This window comes from Asterias amurensis, chromosome 7 (assembly GCF_032118995.1).
Source record: "Asterias amurensis chromosome 7, ASM3211899v1".
In the NCBI taxonomy this organism is placed as follows: Eukaryota; Metazoa; Echinodermata; class Asteroidea; order Forcipulatida; family Asteriidae; genus Asterias; species Asterias amurensis.
Window position 1 is genome coordinate 19,314,041 of NC_092654.1, and position 19,483 is coordinate 19,333,523.

Consider the following 19,483-nt stretch of genomic DNA (forward strand, 5'->3'; position numbering starts at 1 on the left):
GGACTGCTACATGAGTACTTTTGGCATTCAGTCACAACCGTTTGTTTCCTTTTAGCGGGTAAACAGTTTGTCACCAAAAAGAAAACCTGGAACCCAATAGAGGGGCATTATTCCTGTAATGTTATTCAGATCCTCATTTGTTCCCCTTCTTCTTTCATTTTTTTTTTTTACCAGCGCCCCCCCCCCCCCCCAACCCTCTCCAATACCTTGGCACAGGTCTGCTGTGGGGTTTACAACACCAGTTTGGTAGGAGAGCTGTCACCGTTCACAGATTGTGTAGTCGCTATTGTGATGGGTATTTAAGGACAGGTCTGTTTGACAACACAGCCATTGATGATGATGACATTTATTGGGTCTGGCTTGGGACTCTGGTAGTTACACTCTACCATTCAATCACACACAGAGACAAGAGAATGCACAGTTTAAATTGATGTTTGTAAGGTCTTTTTTCAGCTTTACCATTGAGTTCCTTCCTCCATGGTTGTATAGTGTGCTAAAGTGAATGACTATTGTGCAGTACAGTATATTGTTACAGTAGACAGACACCGCTTAATAAATGTGAAACAGCCAGTTGGGGCACAATTTGTCTTTTCCGATTTAAATCAATTTTTGAACGTTGGGTTTGTCACCTTCTTTAAAAGGTAAGTCATAATTCTGTTGAATTTTACACCAGGAATTTAATGTTTGACAGCAAAGAAATTTGTGGTTGCTGTAGTCTAGTGAGTAACTTCATCTTCCTTAAGTAGGATTTGAAACTTTGCATGGTGGAAATATGATATTCAAAGGTTTGCGGTAACACCATGTAATGACTATCTCTAATGAGTTGGGGTGGTTCAAACCTTTGAATTTCATCTTCCTTGTTTCTTTACATGAGTGTCAGATTCTTGGTTTAAAAAAAAAGGAGAACAGAATATCAAGCATTGTGGTGTGTTTTTATGAGATATTAACTCTCATTTTGGAAAAAAGTGGCGGTTCTGAAAAGAGCTAGTTGGTTGTCAACAATATGAAATGTGTGTGATGTAGCGCTCCTCTGAAGACCAAATGGATGATGAGAGGATCCTCTATGTATAACTTGGTGTGGTTAGTTTTTGTTTTGTTTTCTCTTAGTTACATTTACTTTTTTGAGTAACTTCCTATAGTTGTACTTAAAGTGAAATGTTTGCACATTGCTTTTATGTGCAGCTACCATCATACTCTCTTAATGTAAATCTTGAAAATTTCACTCTCTTGTCTTGAGAGGTGTCAGTTCCACCCTTTTGAGAGTGAAAGTCAATCTGTTCCACATCCATTTGAGTGAAATTGGAACGAACTTCAATTTCAATCGAGTTGAAAGTAGCTGCCTTTCACTCTCAAAAGAGTTGTCCGCCATATGGCTCTTTGCAAGAGTGGTATGGTGGACAAAATGAGTGGTTCTCTTTAATGTAAAAGAGTGAAATTCACTCTATTGTTTGAGTGGTGGCATTTTTTTATCTTTTGAGAGTGAAAGTCGATCTTTATCGCTTTTTCTGAGTGAAATTGGATTGAACTTCACTTTAAATGGAGTTGAAAATACCCTTCTTTCACTCTTAAAAGAGTTGTCTGACATATGGCTCTTAACAAGAGTGGTATGGCTGACAAAACGAGTGGTCACTCTGTTACATTAAGAGAGTACCAAATTATGGGTACATAGGACTATCATACCTTCTGGAACTTTGAGATGTTTGTCAACACTTATCGATCAGCGTTGTTTTTGTTTTGTTTTGTTTTGTTTTGTTGTTTACTCTAAAGGAAATGACTCTACTCTTTTTGGTTTGTTCTTTTTGTATACAAGTTTGCCTAAAAAACACTCCTGGCAAGGGTTACATAACCAAAAATACTGGTATAAAAAGTAACTGCTTTTAAGACACTGGACACCTTTGGTAATTGTCAAAGACCAGTCTTCTCACTTGATTTATCTCAACATATGCGCAAAATAACAAGCCTGTGAAAATTTGAACTCCATTGGTTGTCGAAGTTGCAAAGCAATAATGGAATAAAAAACATCTTTGTCACACGAAGTTGTGTGCTTTCAGATGCTTGATTTCGGGAGCTCAAAATCTAATTCTGAGGTATCGAAATCAATTGAAAATTACTTCTTTCTTGAAAACTATATTACTTTAGAGGGTGCAGTTTCTCACAATGTTTAATATTATCAACAGCTCTCCATTACTTGTTACGAAGTAAGTATTTATGCTAACAATTATTTTGAATAATTTGCCTTTAAACTTGCATCTGGCCAGCTGTCCAGCTGTCCACTGTTTAGGGTTCCCATATGAACAGTGTCTAAACTTGCATCTGGCCAGTTGTCCACTGTTTAGGGTTCCCATATGAACAGTGTCTAAACTTGCATCTGGCCAGTTGTCCACGGTTTAGGGTTCCCATATGAACAGTGTCTAAAGTGGCATCTGGCCAGTTGTCCACTGTTTAGGGTTCCGATATGAACAGTGTCTAAAGTGGCATCTGGCCAGTTGTCCACTGTTTAGGGTTCCCATATGAACAGTGTTTAAACTTGCATCTGGCCAGTCGCCACTGTTAAGGGAGAATACTTGATTGCATATAATTATAGGTAAACATTTTAATGCACAAGTTACATGATATATCTATTTCCCTTGATAGACATCAGGATGTTGCTCAACAGCGCTGAAGTTTAGATGTTGTGGTTGGATTAGTTTACAGATTTCCTGAAACAAAAACATTCTTGTGTTGTGGGGTTTTGTTCAAAGGCATTTTTTCTTCTTTTTCATTGGTAAACCATACACAGCTTCTGTTATACAAGCTGACTACAGTACAGAGTGCGTTGATTTTAATGGTTAGGTGTTTGCTATGCAGAAGTACTAGTTATATGGTTACTTCTTCTTTGTGTCTTTGGTTTAAATTTAGCAGTTTACTCCTGGTGAAACAATTTGGTTGTATTCCGAATCAGTAAAGGTCTGTCATATTATTGCAAAATATTTATATATCGAATTGTTTTATTGACACTACATCCTGGAAAGTTTGGAGGTTCAATGACATGTTGGCATAGAACCGCAATGATAAAGAATGATGGTACGTCATGACTGTTTCTACTGTACAATTGCCAATGTACGGCATACAAAGGGCGTGTCTGGTGGAATCTTTCTCCAAACGACGATCAGAGCGTACTGTTTGAAACATCGAGTTGAAACCAACGGTTCGTTTCAGAACCACCCCCAACTCATTTAGAGGTTATCATTACATAGTGTTACCGCAATCCTTACTATATCGTATTTCCACCATGCAAAGTTTCATTATGGAATCTTGAAGACTCTTCACTTATTTCAGAACCAAATCCTTTTTTCGTTCTCCTCAGATATCATCAACAGAGAGAACCTGACCCTTAACCTTTGACCTGACCAGCTAAATCTGCGCCCAGCATCCAAGGTACTCTTTAGTTTTTCTTGGAAAGCGCACAATCCCCCTGAATTCAAAGATGGAAGTTGAATCTGGTCGAGATGAGTACACACTACACCCTTACGAAGACAGAGGCAGAAAGGAGAGGATAATGTCCTGGGTTCGGAGGAACCTTCTACTGCTCTTCACCCTCGTTGCTGTCCTCCTGGGTATTTTCTTGGGGTTAGTCCTGCGGATGGCTGAACCCTCCAAGGATGCTATCATGCTGATTGGCTTCCCTGGTGATGTCTTGATGAGGCTGCTTAAGATGCTCATTCTGCCACTCATTGCCGCTAGTCTCATTACAGGTAAAGTTGTCTCACTTTCGTGACTCTCTTCATTTCTATATCTTTCAATAGAATCATAATAGACCCTTCCCATGAAATATGTAAATTGCACATAGTGCGTGCGCACTAACGTTTTGGTTGGCAAAATGAGGGAAAATCGCGCTGTTTTGTACACGGCTAATGGGTGCGTGACGCACACGCGATTGCGCATCTGCTCAGTGCACAACTCTATGGTGTTTGCCAACCAACAGGGTCTGTACGCATGCGTGAATGTAATTACCATATTTCATGGGAAGGGTCCATTATAATCATTCTTGGAGATTGAGGGAAGGCATCATCAGAATTATTCAAAAGAACACACCAGGGTGGATTTCACAAAGAGTTTTATTAGACTAGTCTTGTCTCAAGTTAGGTCGAGGTTAGGACTAGCCTTAAGTTTTTAATGTCTCCTAGAACTAGTCCTAACTCTTTGTGAAATTCACCCCAGAGCCTTTAATTAGTTCACACAAGCTGGGATGAAAAGATTCAGACTTTAATCTGAATTCAGAAATGTCTTGTAAACAAGAAAAAGAGATCTCCAGATTTGAAAAAATCATTGTCTTTGATAAGCTCTTCTAATGTTGAGGATACTGAAGCTACTTGAAATCTATAACTCATGGACTAAAAGTTGCCATTCAATTCAACATTCCTTCTCTGTTAATCCTAGATTCAGAGCTTTTTGACAGCAATGACTCTCGCTCCTAAAACTTTAGGTGTTTTTTCACGATTGTAACCAATAACTGTTCTGGTTGTACAGGCATGCAACTCTTCCGCGTTTCCGCAGAATTCCGCGTTTCCGCGGAATTCCGCGTAAAAAAACAAATGATAAGTGCTTAAAAAAAAAAAAATTATTATTGTTATTTTTTTTTTTTTTGAAAGGCAAAAAAACAAAAAAACAATGTACAATTACAATAATGTAAAGTAAGCCTAGTACATGCTAACCATGCACCTTAGAACATGATAAACCTCAACATTTTCTAGGGTACCATTGTGGGTCTCGTGTCCCGTGGCGTTTCGGCTTCCTCGCTCCGCACTTGCGTTGTGCCTTTGAAGATTTTCCTCTTTTTTTTTTCAACGGGCAGCTGCATGCCTGGTTGTACTTGCCGTCAGTTGATAACTAGCAATTGACCAAAAGAGTAATTGGTTACAATTGCCAAAAACGCGCCCGAGATCATGCCCTATAATTTGAGACGCTCCCTTACTTTTTGGTAAAGGGCACTCTATAAGGAAATTGTATGGGCACCAAGGCAATGACAAGGGGGCATCGAGGCAATTCGCTTTTGTTGCATCCGTTAAGTACCAGGCCCAGCCCTTACCCTAAAAATTTACCAGATATACATTTTCAAATTTATTTATTTTATTAGGCTTGACCGGCTTGGACACCAAAGAGAGCGGTAAGCTCGGTCTTCGAGCTCTGGTCTACTACTCTGTGACGACATGCATTGCTGTTGTAATCGGTGTGATCCTGGTACTTAGTATACGCCCAGGCAGGGCAGAGACCAAGAGCGCCCTCGGAGAGGGTGATGCTAAACCAGACATAACAACGCTTGATGCTGTTTTAGATCTCCTCAGGTTTGTCACTTTTTGAAGAATCATGTCATGAATTAGGAAGAATAATTATCAGGCCAGTTTGTGCTGTTGAAGCTGTCTCCACTCGAGTAATGTAATTGACTTTTTTTTCACAGAACTCGGGAAAGTACTTAGTATACAGGGCTAAACACACATCGGTGATAAGGGTAAAAACCAAAGTTAAGATGTCTCAAGTTGCAAATTGAGTCTAGAGTTGTGGGTTCAAATCCCACCTGAGTAATATTCTTTTGACTAGGTTTCACAGAACTCGGGAAAGTACGAGAGTACAGTGCTAACACATATCAGTTTAAGGGTAAAACCGAAATTAATTGTCTCCAGTTGCAAATCGAGTCCATGGTCTCTTCTGAGGGTAATTTGCAACTGATTACCTGGGCCTAATTTCATAAATGCGGTAAGCACAAAACTTAATGAGCACAGAAAACTTGTGCTTAGCAAATATAGGTAACCAGTCACAATACCGTACTTTTACCATCGCTGTGACTGGTACCCCACTCATTTCATTGCTTAACACCGAACATTTTCTGCTTAAAAGCTCTATGAAATTGGGCCCTGTCAAATACTAGAGTGGATCTTCAAAAAAATTGTCAAAATATGGGTGGAGGGAGCTAGGAGCTAGCTAGAAGACTCCATGCCCCCCTAACCCTGTCCCCCACCTCCTCAGAGTGGTGTTTTCAATCATTGTGACAATTCATCCATTTGTCTTTTTTAATCTATGGGATTCTTTTTTTTATTTTTATCTTTTATCAGAAACATGATGCCTGTTAACCTGGTGCAAGCATGCTTCCAACAGGTGAGGGAAGGTGGACTTATGTCATCAAAATTTCTCAACACTTATCAATAATAATAATAATTTTAATAATACAGACTTGGAATTTTTTTTAAGTAGGATTTGAAACTTTGCATGGTGGAAACACGATATGGAAAGGTTTGCGGTAACGCCTTGTAATAATAATAATAATAATAATACAGAGTTCTTATAAAGCGCACTTATCCTAGACACTAGATCAAGGCGCTGAACAAATAGAGAATTAACAACTATGACTATCTCTAATGAGTTTGGGTGGTTCTAAAAAGATCCGTTGGTTTCAACTCGATGTTTCGATCGTCTTCTGGAGAAAGTTGGAATTTGTTTATTATTATTTTGTGTGTCGACACACATGGCCTGAAGGCCACTTCAAGGTGAGGGTAGCCTTGCTCAAGGCAGTCAAATTATTCGCAGTCAAATAAAAACGAGTAATTTAACATTAAAAATAATCAGTGCTTCTTTAGAGACACCCTAAATATATCGAGAACTAATAAAATGTACCAATATACAAAAGGAACTGTATTAACCTCTGAATATTGTTTCATTTTATTCCCTGAATATGTCATCGCCCTTTTTTCGTGTCATACAGCAAACTACTTATTATGTATATGAGGAGAAATTCAAGAAAGTTTTATACAACGCATCGATGGAAAACTCAACAATGATGGAGAACTCCACCATGATACCTGAGTTGGTGACCTACACCATGAGCCCCAACGGCACGGAGAGTCCGGACCTGATGACCACCATGATGAAACCCAAGTACGTGTCGGTCAGTCTGGGCTTGCAGAAAGTTCGCAAATTCGGCTACAAAAGTGGAATGAACGTCCTTGGTATGTATTCAAACAAAACAAACAAATGTACTGCTTGGGTTCTGTAGTTCCATGTGCATGACTTGTCTCAGCTTTTTACTTTAGAAATAGTCAATGTTAAAGACAGTGGACACTATTGGTAATTGTCAAAGACCAATCTTCTTACTTGATGTTTCTCAACATATGCATAAAATAACAAACCTGTGAAAATTCATTTGAGCTCAATCGGTCGTCGAAGTTGCGAGATAATAATGGAAGAAAAAACACCCTTGTCAGATGCTTGATTTCGAGACCTCAAATTCTTAAACTGAGGTCTCGAAATTAAACCCGTTGAAAATTACTTCTTTCTCGAAAACTAGGTCACTTCTGAGGGAGCTGTTTTTCACAATATTTTATACTATCAACAGCTCCCCATTACTCATTACCAAGTAAGGTTTTTATGCTAATAAAAATATTTAGAGTAATTACCAATAGTGTCCAGGGAGGGAATTCCACGCTTACGTCATGGTTGTTTCAAGGTTTATTAGGGTTGTTTTGCTTGTGCGCGTGCTTACTACACAATACTAACTAGCACAGAAATTTGGCACTTGCACAGTAAGCGGAGAATGGTGATCGTAAGCTCAGAATTTACCGGTAAGCAGAGGCGTTGACTTTTGGCAAGCTGAACACAGGCTAAATATTCTTCCTACTTTAATAATAATAATGTCAAAGTCTCTTATAGCGCACGTATCTACCAAACAAGGTACTCAAGATGCTGAGTATATATACAAACTTTCAGGAGGATAGGTAATTGCAGTGATGAACTCTGAGACCCAATTATTTAGCACCTTCAAGGTGCTACGGCGCACACAGCAGCCACAGCCAGGAACGACAGGGCGAACCCCTTCTCTTTTTGATAAGTGCACTGGGTTCTTTTACATGCGTTACACAACACAGTCTGATTTTTTATTTTGTTTTGCTTTTGAGAAAAATCAGACAATTTGTGATTATAAAAAGCCTGAAGAGTCCATTAAACCTACATCATGTGTACATTTAGGTCAGCCCTTGCACTCGATCAAAATGTTCCTACTTTTTTTCCCCCAGGGACCAAATATTATACCTTTCATTCAGAACTTGTTCTCAACTTGTCTACTTAAACTCATTCCTCTGTAGGTATCGTGACTTTCTGCATTGCGTTCGGACTTCTTCTGAGTAGGATGGGACAGAAGGCTCGTGTGATGATCCAATTCTTCCACATCTTGGCTGAGCTAACCATGCAGCTGGTCAGCCTCATCATGTGGTAAGTCTGTTTCTGTTTTTCGTATGACAGATCACCAATTTCATTAAACTGTTAAGCAAAAAGTTTCTTGGCTAAGCAAAAAATTACTGGGCTACCAGTCCGGCGATGATAACTGTAAGGTGTTCTGGCTGGTAACCTATTTTTGCTAAGCAAACATTTTTTGTGCTAAGCAAGTTTTTTGTGCCAACAGGCTTTATAATATTTGGCCCAGATCACCTAACACCAAAGGTCACTTGAAGGTGAGGGCTTCACTTTACAGTGTGAAAGGATGTAGGCATGGGTATTATCCACTAAGAACCTGGCTGGTAGAGCAGAATACCTTCCCAACTTTTTATAAAGCAATTAGTTCAATTCAATTCAATGCTCATTTATTTTGTTAAGTGCCTTGCTCAAGGGCACAAGTGTCAACATTCCATAAAGTTTGCATTTTTGCAATGGGTGCCCCAGTAATGTTTTGCTTAGCAAAGACATTTGCTAAACAGGATTTTCTGCTTAACAGCTTGAAGACATTGGGCCGTCGGCACAGTCTCTCCTGTGGTATTTTGTTGAAAGGACCAGTTGGACAGTAGCGGCACGGATAGTAGACGAAGGGTTTAACTGAAGTGATCCCGTTCATCCTCTTTCATTCAGGTACTCTCCCATCGGTATCGCCAGTCTGATCTGTGCCAAGATCCTAGACATGGACAAGCCTGAGTTGATCTTTGCCCAGCTTGGAATGTACATGGTCACGGTTATCGTGGGTCTCATCATCCATCTCGGCTGCCTCATGGGCATCTACACTCTCTTCGTCCGCAAGAACCCGTTCATTTTCTTCAAGGGGATGCTGCAGGCGTGGCTCATGGCTATTGCAACCTCCTCAAGGTGGGTGTGTTTTTCCTCCTCAAGCCAACCCAGCTCTTCCTTTCTTTTCTTTGTTTTGTCTGTAAGATGCATTAGACTGTTGATATGGTCGGCATACTCTCTTTGAATCAAGATAAGGTATGGCCTTAACTGCTACTGGTGTACTTACTTAATTGGAGTCAAGATTCATTTAAAACACAAGAACCCTAGTTGGTAAGACACTAGAATAGCTAAGGTCATGGGTTCAAATCCCACCCAAGTGAAATGCCTGTGATTTCTTCACAGAGCTCAGGAAAGTACTGAGTATACAATGCTAACGCATATCGGTGTGTATGGGTAAAACCAAAGTTAATAACCCTATGAAAGTTGCTGCATGTAAGATGTTGTTTTTCATGTGCTAAGCGTGTCTCCATTTTTTCCCTCTTCATTCCGTAGTGCCGCCACCCTTCCGATCACCTTCAAATGTCTGGAAGAAAATAATAAGATTGATAGTCGAGTCACACGCTTTGTGGTGCCCATTGGAGCTACGGTCAACATGGACGGCACAGCGTTGTACGAAGCTGTGGCCGTTATCTTCATTGCACAAATGAATGCCATCCCATTGTCTATTGGGCAGGTCATTACTATCAGGTAGGTCATATCCTGAGGTCAAACTTTTATAAAGGTCGTTTTATTAGTTTACTGTAGTAATAGTCAGTTGATTTGGTATGTAATTTCTTGAGGGGCATAACTTGTGTGGGGGGTATTGGTGTAAAATATACATTTATATACTATATGATAGGTCATTACCCTGAGGTCATAATTTGGATGGTGGTCAAATACTTTTAGGGTTTTGGAAGCAATAGTTCATTCTATAAGGGAGGTCATATTCAGATGTCAATATTTTACTTATTTCCTGTTAATGCATTTTGTTTAGACAAGTCACTTCTAACAAGTATTACTAGTGAGGAATGATATTTTTTCTGGTAAATACTAAAAATAATTGTTAGCATAAAAACTTACTTGGTAATGAGCAATGAAGAGATATTGATAGTATAAAACATTGTGAGAAACGGCTCCCTCTGAAGTAACATAGTTTTTGAAAAAAGGAATTTTATTTCAAGACCTCAGAAGTAGATTTTGAGCTCTCAGAATCAAGCATCTGAAAGCACACAACTTTGTGTGACAAGAGTGTTTTTCTTCCATCATTATCTCGCAACTTCGACCACCTATCAAAATTTTCACAGGTTTGTTATTTTATGCATATGTTGAGATAGACCAAGTGAGAAGACTGGTCTTTGACAATTACCACTAGTGTCCAGTGTCTTTAATACTGATTTCCCTAGTTTTTATCCTTAAAAAAAATCAGGAAACTTGCTGTAAAACTTCTTGAGAAGTCTATAAAAAACATATGTGGCAGTGTCATGGCCGAGCGGTTAAGAGCACCGGATTCAAGCACTGGTGTTTGATCAGCAGGGTGTGGGTTCGGATCCCGGTCGTGACGCTTGCTACATAAAATTGGGGAGGTAGTGCTTTCTGCTCTACCGGCCAGGCTTCAAATTGATGATACCCAAGCCTACATTCATATGGACTGTAAAAGGGGTAACCCTGTTTCAGCCCCAGTAGTAGGTGGCAATGGCCTCTGGAAAAAATAATTGTAGCCCACACCTTGAAGTGGCCGTCAGGCGACTTGCATAAAAAAAATATACAAAAAAAAATAAATAAATAAATATATATCATAATGTAAATATAGGTCAGCCATTTTTCTTAATAAAATGTTCCTACTTTTGTCCAAGAACCAAACATCATGTTGTAAAGGTTTATTAGGTCACTGGGTGGGTAGGTCATCACTGATGATTACTGCCAACTCTTCAAAGCAACGCTCATGAATTTTGAAAATGAAAATTAATCTGTGGTCTTTTCCGTTGCAGCTTGACGGCTACTCTTGCAAGTATCGGAGCAGCTAGCATTCCTAGTGCAGGTGTTGTGACGATGCTCTTAGTGTTGACTGCGGCTGGTTTACCAACCAATGACGTCAGCATCATTCTCCTCGTGGACTGGTTCTTGTGAGTTCTTGTTGCTGTATTATTAGTGTTGGTTGAATACACTGGATCCTCCAAACCCCTATAAATAACCCCACTTCTTCCTTATCTCTTCAGTCTCCTGACGATGACTAGAGCAAGCTACATTTGTACTGATTAAAAGATGACATTTCAAGAAGTCATTTATTTCTCTGTCATTAAAAGACATTTAAGTGGACCTAGATATTACAATCAGAGAAAAATAATGTACTCTGTTTGGATTGCTGCATTCATTTACCCCTTTACTTAGAGAAAGACCTGAGGAATCACAATTTGAAAAACTTGCTAATCATTTGAAGTACATTTTGATAAATTTGCTAACCATCTGTTGCTCTTCAGGGATCGTCTGCGTACCTCCATCAATGTCCTAGGAGACTCCTACGGGGCAGCTCTTGTCTACCATCTCTCCAAGAAGGAACTGGAGGCTCAAGACGCCCTTCTTGCTGCACAGGAGGCAGCCGAGTACACAGATTCCAACCACCACGGCAACATCATGGATGTCTCAAATCGCAACTCCGTGGAAGTGGTCGACAAAGAGCACAAGAAGATGGATGGAGACAATGCGAGGGAGACCAACTTCTAAGCCAGTAGCAGCTTATACTGAACAAAAAAACACTAAAACAGGTTTTTATTTCTGTATTTTCCCCCTTCCCTCCCCCTCCACCAATCCCTTTATGAAAGAATATTATTAACTGTAATCCTCGAAACTAACTGTCTGAAATTAATGGGCTGTCTGAGACCAGATGACAGGGATTTTTTTGCAGGCATTGCAACAAGAGGACAAAGTCTAAAACTTATCATTACATCTGAAATGTGTAGTCTTAAACAAATTAAATCAAGTCTCAGAGTAAAGGGTTCAATCAACACTCAAAATCTAGAAGTTTGTGACATGGATACATTTGTTTATCCCCCCTCCCTCCTTAAGTATTTTTTTTTTCTTGTTTGAGGTATTTACATAGTTTAAGCGACTTTGTTACAGGGTGTGCTTGTAAGTGTTTATGGTATAACAGTTTTTTGTATTTAAAACTTTTGTCAATTTTCTAAGAAAAAATAAGGCGATTGACAGCAACATTGCTTTTGTACCTTAACTGAAGAAAACCTTAATGTATGTGTTCAGTGTTTTTAAAAACAAAAACTTCTTTACCGAAGAGTTTGTCAAGCGTGGTTGTGAGTAAAATACTTGTTAACGGACTAACAAACAAGGTAGACATTATTGTGTGTTTACTCTGTGACAATCAATGCACTTGATGTTGTGTCTGAATAACTCTGTGGTGATAAAACACGGTTTCTAAATGAGCCAGCTGTAGATTTGATCCTTGAGCGAGTGGGTGTTGACGTGATGTAACTATGGTTACCGTTTCATTTGAAACACGATTGTTTTGTTACAATTTTCACTTGAAACCATGTAGTGGTGTGAACTTCGAGTGCTTGCTCTTTTGTGCTGAGCATTTTGTTCTTTTGTACATTTGACTGTTTCGTACGGATTAGTTAAACAACTTATAACCAACTAGTGACTATAGTTAGCGATATACAGACAAATAAAAACACTGAGTTTAAAAAGTTATGGTTGAATTTGTAAGCCTGGTTAAACGACCAATGTATAAAAAACAAACTCATAGCAATAATAATAGAGTGGACATAACGAGTGTGGTTGTTTGAGGTTGTACCTATGTGTGTAGATATATGTGGATCTTGTTTAACCGATAGTACACATGTACATGTATACCGTAAAATGTATGTATTATCCAACAATTCTTCCGAACGGTATAAGATTTGCCCTCAGTAAACATGTACTTGTTAAAAAAGATTTGAAATATTCTAAACTCGGAAACAGAGGCAAAGATGGTATTAGATATTTCTTAATATAAATTTGGGATGAATTTATTTTGTCAAAACAAAAATTGATTGAATTAAGAATAAATTTACCTAGGATTCAAGTATTTTTAAGTATGTATTTTGATATCTTTCAAAAAAGAAACTCTGAAATTATTTTTGAAGAAAATTCAAAATAACGGGTGCTGTTTAATTTTTACTTGTACCAAATTTTCAAACATTTTCTCATCTCTAGACTATGTTTGGTACCTAATCCCAGACCAATGCAATTAGAGGTGTATAGCCAGGAACACTGTCTAATTCACTCAATATCATGGACAATTTTACATACAAAGTTGTTCGTTGTTTAATGATGTTTCAAAGTGCAACTTTGTGTTTCCTTTTTACTTGGTCCAAGCAACTGGACCCATTCTTTACCAAGAAAAAAAAAATAGATAACTTGGAAGCTAAAAATTATACGGTTTCAAAGTTCAAGTTGTGACAGACATAACTAATTGAATTGATATCAACATTTATTTCCATACTGTCAAGTCAATACACAATCTACGCTATTTGCAAAACATGGGAACAAATATTAGATCACTATTTTCAAATCTGGTGGGTGGGTTGGGGAATCCCACGCAAAAATAACATTTACAAATTGGTCAGCTTTTTTGACAGCGTTCTCCCTGGACCAGTACAAATTCACTCCAAGTGGTGCAAATGGCTAGCGCTGTGTTGAAAAGAATCCCTATTTTACATAAAATATGGACAGTTGAAAAAGCTGCAGACGAGGGAAACAACAATCTAATATGTCCAACTGCCTTTTCACCAATTTTTTTTTAAAGCAAACTCAGATTTTTCTGATCTTTATAATGGAGAAGGTTAACAGAAATTAAATTACTGAGTTTCGGGGGACTATTTTACCTCAAACACGTCTTTATGGGTGAAGGAGTTTAGCTCAAATCTGTGACAATCATTGTATTTTGTTAACGAATGATTTGAACACGTAATGAGGTTTTAACATTGACTTGTGACAGGCAAACAGTAGCAGACACAGTTCTATCTTTTTGCCTGCCTCTCTGGAAAATATTGTCTTTGCTTTTAATCTGTGTAGAGCATTTTTAATGAAAGACAAAACAGGGAATAATGGCATTTGGTCAAAACACCTTGTGGCTGTCTTAGTTGTTTCAGACCTGCATCTTTGAGGGTTTGAACCAATCAACAATGTTTTGTTTGCGTATGTTGGTTAAGACCAATGTGAACTGTACACTCATTATGCCAACTATAAGTTCAAAGGGTTTGATTCTTGATTCTTGGATGGTTAATGAATATTCATTATTTCCAACCAATCACAGAGTACCTCTCATAGATAAACCTCTAAAGCAGCCTAGTAAACTGTGTGTAATTGGCTGCTGTATTTTTAGATAACTGTAAATATTATAATATGTATCAACTGTTAATACGAAATGCATATTTACCATCAGTATATATAACAAAAATATGTAAAAAATTACTAACAATAGTTGCATGTGTATTTTATGTAAACACGAGGGTGTTCTATAAAAAAAATATAGTGGCATAGCATTAAAATATCTAATGAACTGTTTTATAAATAGTTTTCAGGGCCCAATATCATAGAGTTGCTCAAGTGGAACATATTGCTTAAAAAAATATCTGCTAAGTAGAAATCAGCAGGACACCAGTTACAAACTAAACATGTGACATGATAGTTTCGCTGGTAAGCATAACTTTGTTGTGCTAAGCTACTTTTTGTACTTGAGCAGCTTTATGAAACTGGGCACAGTCAGGTAGTTTGAAAGCAAACTTCAACATTTCAACATATTGAACTTGTGTTGACCTCTCGTACCAATTTCAATCGCGTCTGCCCATCTCACAATTTTAGAAGTAAACATATCGGCATGTTATTGCCGTGTCAGCGCTATGAAATTGGGCCCAGGTCTTGAGGATATGGTCGTTTTTATTTCTTTTACATTAGGAAAGTAAATACTTATTGGTATCATAAAATATGAAGTTAATTAAGAATTTTTTTAACTGTTTTATTCGTGCATTTATCCTGAAAGAATCATTATTAAACCAAACCTTTTCAAAACTTGTTGTCTCCTTAAAAAAAAAAAAAAAAAAAAAAAAAAAAAAAACAAGATGAGATGGTTCTAGCGAACATGTTTTTTTTTCTTTTTTTTCTTGATGCTTTTTATGGAACACCCTGATTTTATTTTTTTAATTGTTTATTTTTCTTAACTTGAGCTTTTCATGGTGCCCAATTAGTGAGGCTCATTTGGTTTTAAAATATTATAATAAAATGCACATTATGTAGTATAGGGCTCCCTATTACAAACACCATACCTATGTAGAGATTCCCTTAGTTTTTTATCAAATCGTAAGTGAAAGTTGACAAATATATTGGATCTGTAATGTTTGCTGATCAAGAATAGCAATATTAGTTTTGATAATAAGATATAGATATTCAAAATTTTCAATATAACAGTGTTTTAATTGAGGTGGATTTATATATTTCAAAGATGGATAATAACTGCAACAAGTAGTCTAACAGGAAAGCTACAAAGTAAGACTGTCGTCAACCATAAGGCCAAGGCAAAATTTTGTAGAGCTGCTTAAGCAGACAATTTTTTGTGCTTAGCAACAATTTGCAGGATACCAGTCAAAATCGTACATATGACATGGCATTTTGACTGGTAACTTTAATCTGGTAAGCATGATTTTGTTGTTCTTAGCTACTTTTGGTGCTTAAGCGACTCTATTGAATTGGGTACGGATCTTAGTCTTATGCTTTAAAATGACGAATGCAGGACAAAAAATTGGGACAATTTGTCATTAGATAAAAATGCAAAATTATGACTAGACCTATGTGTGATCGTTAGAAACTCCGCTGTTGAGAACAAAAACGTAACAATTGTTTCCCTTGCTTGACGTGTGAGCCGTGAAATGTCTGTATTTGCAGAAAATATACTGGAATGTTTTAATTTCTGTCTCATTTACAGTTAAATGCAAGAGTTATTTATAGGTGTATTTCGGTTTACAAACATTAAATCTGATTAAATGGTTTATCAAACGTATTGAAGCATTAAGGAAGTTATAGGACTTCATTCTAGCCTGGTGCAGATATCCTGGGGTTGTTGTCTCTCTCTAAGGCCCTTTTCGAAATCAGGGCTTTGACTCCAGTTTCGGCTCAGTTTTTGGCCCTGCGTTGGTATTGACAATTAGTTGCTTTGCGTCTGTGCTCACAGCTAGCTTTAGACGAGAGACTGGAGCCTGAAGCCCAATCCATAGCCAAAGCCGTGGGTTCGAAAAGGGTCTTAGTTGATTCATGTTTACTTGGAGGAAAAAATGTCTGTTCCTCCCTCTTTGGTATAGGAAATAATTATTAGCATGGATTACTGCTGTCCTACCTGCGGGACATGTCAAAGATGGTAGCAACCTTGAAGAAAAATGGGCTCCAAAAATTAAAACAATGCCTGGCAGAATTATATTAAAGGCAGTGGACACTATTGGTTATTACTCAAAATAATTGTTAGTCTAAAACCTTTCTTGGTAATTAGTAATGGGGAGTTGTCGATAATATAAAACATTGTGAGAAACGGTACTCTGAAGTAATGTAGTTTGAGAAAGAAGTAATTTTCCACGAATTTGATTTCAAGACCTCAGATTTAGAATTTGAGGTCTCGAAATCAAGCATCTCGCAACTTCAACAACCGATTGAGCTCAAATTTTTACAGGTTTGTTATGTTATGCATATGTAGAGATACACAAAGTGAGAAGACAGGTCTTTGACAATTACCAAGAGTGTCCAGTGTCTTTAAATTGCTCTCAAGCAAGATTCAATTCAAAAAGTTACCTCATGGTTTCTGTACTGAGTTGCATTTTTTTTTAAAGAAATGTTGCTGCTGAAGTTTTTTTCTGAAATCTTGATGAGATTCATTCACGGACAATCTGAAAGTGTCAGTACAATTTTGAGTGTAAGATACAAGCTGGGTTTATGCTTTGTTTTTTTAAACTTGAATTGCGCCAACCAGTAAATATGTAGGGTTAATTCTCTTAAAACACGATGTGGTGAGTAACATTATAGATGTTTGAAAGTACCAAGACTGAATTATACCACTAGTTCCTTGACAGAGCAATTTTTTTTAGCTGCTATATAATTATAACAAGGTTAGGATAAATCTGTAACACACTAAAGCCCCTTTCACACTAGATAAACACCCTGAGAAACAACCAGGAAAAATTAGTTGTCAGCCATCTTAATTCCCCTTTGCAAACTCTTGGGAAAAAGCTGTTTTCTGTGAAATAGCTACCCCTGCTAACCTGGGGGTTATAAATACCGAATGTTTAACTTTTTTAACAAGCAAGGGGTGACGGTGGGGTATAAATTCCCCAGGAATTTCCTGGGGTTTAATCACCTTGGAAGTTGGTATTATATAGTGTGAATAAAAGGGGCTTATGAGTTGTACCTCAAGCAATATGCACAAGCAATACAGGAATTATTTTGCATTGCACTTTTTAGTACAAAAAATCCAGGTTTAAACTCATTTCATCTGTGCAGCACGAGACCCCCCCCCCTCCTTCACACACATACACACCATCAGTGTCAATTGACCATCTCTTCACAGATCACAAATGTGCTGACAACATGGAGTTTGTGAGGGGTGAGGTTTGTGTAAGTTTCACGCTAAGCCTTTGTTTTTCTCAGCCTCCACATTTGAATCATTATTTGATCAACACAAAATCCAAGATTGTCACAACCTGTTTATTTTCTAGCTTTCTCTGTGTATCTTTTAAATGCTGTATATTGTTATCGCTATGTGTATTATTATTACAACGTATAATCACTGTCAATAGTATCTGATATTAAAATACTAAACTAACCCATTGAATCGTGTTCTTGTACCATTCCTATGTGATAATGATATACTATATTATTACTGTCAGAGTCTCGGTGTGATCATGGCTTGCATTGCTGGACTTATTTACTGGAAATAAAAATAAAATTAAAACCTGGGTGGAAGGTTTGTTTTAATCTAGAGAATATGCTTATGAATTCTGCTCATTTTAAACCTAACCACTTTTATTTATTTATTTATTTATTTATTCGTGCGACCTCTACACAAGTCAAAATGTCATCAACTCAATACGTGCATCAGCATTGCTGTATGCACTTAGGGAGTGGATGCAGAAAGTGTGCCCACAGGGTAGCTGCTTGGCCCACTGATAATGGTGTGATAATGAACACTCCTGAGTGAAAGCCTGATTGAATCTTGTGATATTTGCAACATTCATGCATTAATTTTTAGAAGACACGTTTAATATCATATCTGTACTTTGGTGAAGACCAAGGCCCAATTTCATGGAGCTGCTATTCTGCTAAGCACAAAAATGTGCTTAGAACGAAGTTGTGCCTTATAAAAACAGGATTACCAAGCTTTCAGGATAAGCAAACAACAGCTGAATACAAGTAACAACGACATGCAACAAACGGAAATTTGGTTGGTAATCCTGTTTTTATCAAGGAAGAAATGTCATGCTATGCAAATTTTCGTGCTTAGCAGCTCTTTGAAATTGGGCCCAGGAGCATTGGATGCAATCAGTTTGGGTTAATACAAGGATATATGTGCAATGTGCATGTTAACATAAACCAGCTAAACAGACTTTTTCATAGACTTGCTAAAAAGAAACAAGATATAGTAAACAACTCTGTGAAAGAAAACTGTTTGGCAGTTTATTTAATGAATGTGAGTAATTGTTATTTTTTTTGGGGGGGGGGGGTGCGGATCGGAGGACTATAACAAATCACTAGTTAGGAGTTTCAGTCCCCATGCGGTGAATTGTATATAATTGTCGTGTGATAGCGCCCTCAACTTCCTTCAGCCCAGTACACACTCCAGGGGCCAAAATCCCCGGGGCTCTTCGTGTTTGGTGGTCTCTCCCCAATTAAATTTTGTCAATGTATTTTCAAATTGTCACCAGTCGGGATTCGATGCAACCTTTCATATGGTTCATAATGGTGCAAATAAAAATGCACACAAAAGGTGCCATTATAAACATAATATTTAGTGGTACAACAAAGCATAGAAACAGTCAACATCGTCCTTTTGTTCCCCATCAGTTTCTATGCATCTCATAAAATTCCCCGCATTCTTCGAACCAATACTTTGTGCAACTATATGCAAATCTTTTTGTTATGCAAATGTAACGTTTTGGGCGTTTCTAATCCCCAATGTGATGCGATGACCCTTTTCGAATCCACGGTTTCGGCTCCAGATTCGGCTAAGGCTAGCTTGGCCCCGCGATTGTTTTGAAAATTTCGTGTGCTTTGCGTGTATGTGCCCTGCTGGGCTTCAGACGAAAGGAAGGAGCCTAAAGCCAAACCCAAAGCAAAAAGCCGTCGTTTCGAAAGGGCCGTTATATATAATGCAGGATTTGAGAAAAAGCACGAGGTTTTACATGGGGACTGCGGACTGAACGGACGACTGTACTTCTCGTCTGCAGACAACACG

At 37.9% G+C, this 19,483-nt stretch overlaps 1 protein-coding gene across 6 annotated transcripts in view; it reads left to right on the forward strand.

Moving 5' to 3' along the window:
- Window positions 1-17,854, forward strand: part of LOC139939438 (excitatory amino acid transporter-like) — a 109,536-nt gene extending 91,682 nt beyond the window's left edge. For 5 of the 6 annotated variants that reach the window (XM_071935350.1, XM_071935349.1, XM_071935351.1 and 2 more), the window contains 9 exons: window positions 3,347-3,734; window positions 5,117-5,324; window positions 6,090-6,132; window positions 6,737-6,980; window positions 8,112-8,238; window positions 8,869-9,099; window positions 9,514-9,708; window positions 10,989-11,123; window positions 11,478-17,854. In XM_071935350.1, coding sequence (XP_071791451.1) covers window positions 3,467-3,734; window positions 5,117-5,324; window positions 6,090-6,132; window positions 6,737-6,980; window positions 8,112-8,238; window positions 8,869-9,099; window positions 9,514-9,708; window positions 10,989-11,123; window positions 11,478-11,721 — 1,695 coding nt within the window. In that variant the 5' untranslated portion in view covers window positions 3,347-3,466 and the 3' untranslated portion in view covers window positions 11,722-17,854. Of the gene's footprint in view, window positions 1-327; window positions 642-3,346; window positions 3,735-5,116; window positions 5,325-6,089; window positions 6,133-6,736; window positions 6,981-8,111; window positions 8,239-8,868; window positions 9,100-9,513; window positions 9,709-10,988; window positions 11,124-11,477 lie in introns of those variants that run through there. The other variant, XM_071935352.1, reaches the window with a different exon arrangement.
- Window positions 17,855-19,483: the final 1,629 nt, after the last annotated feature.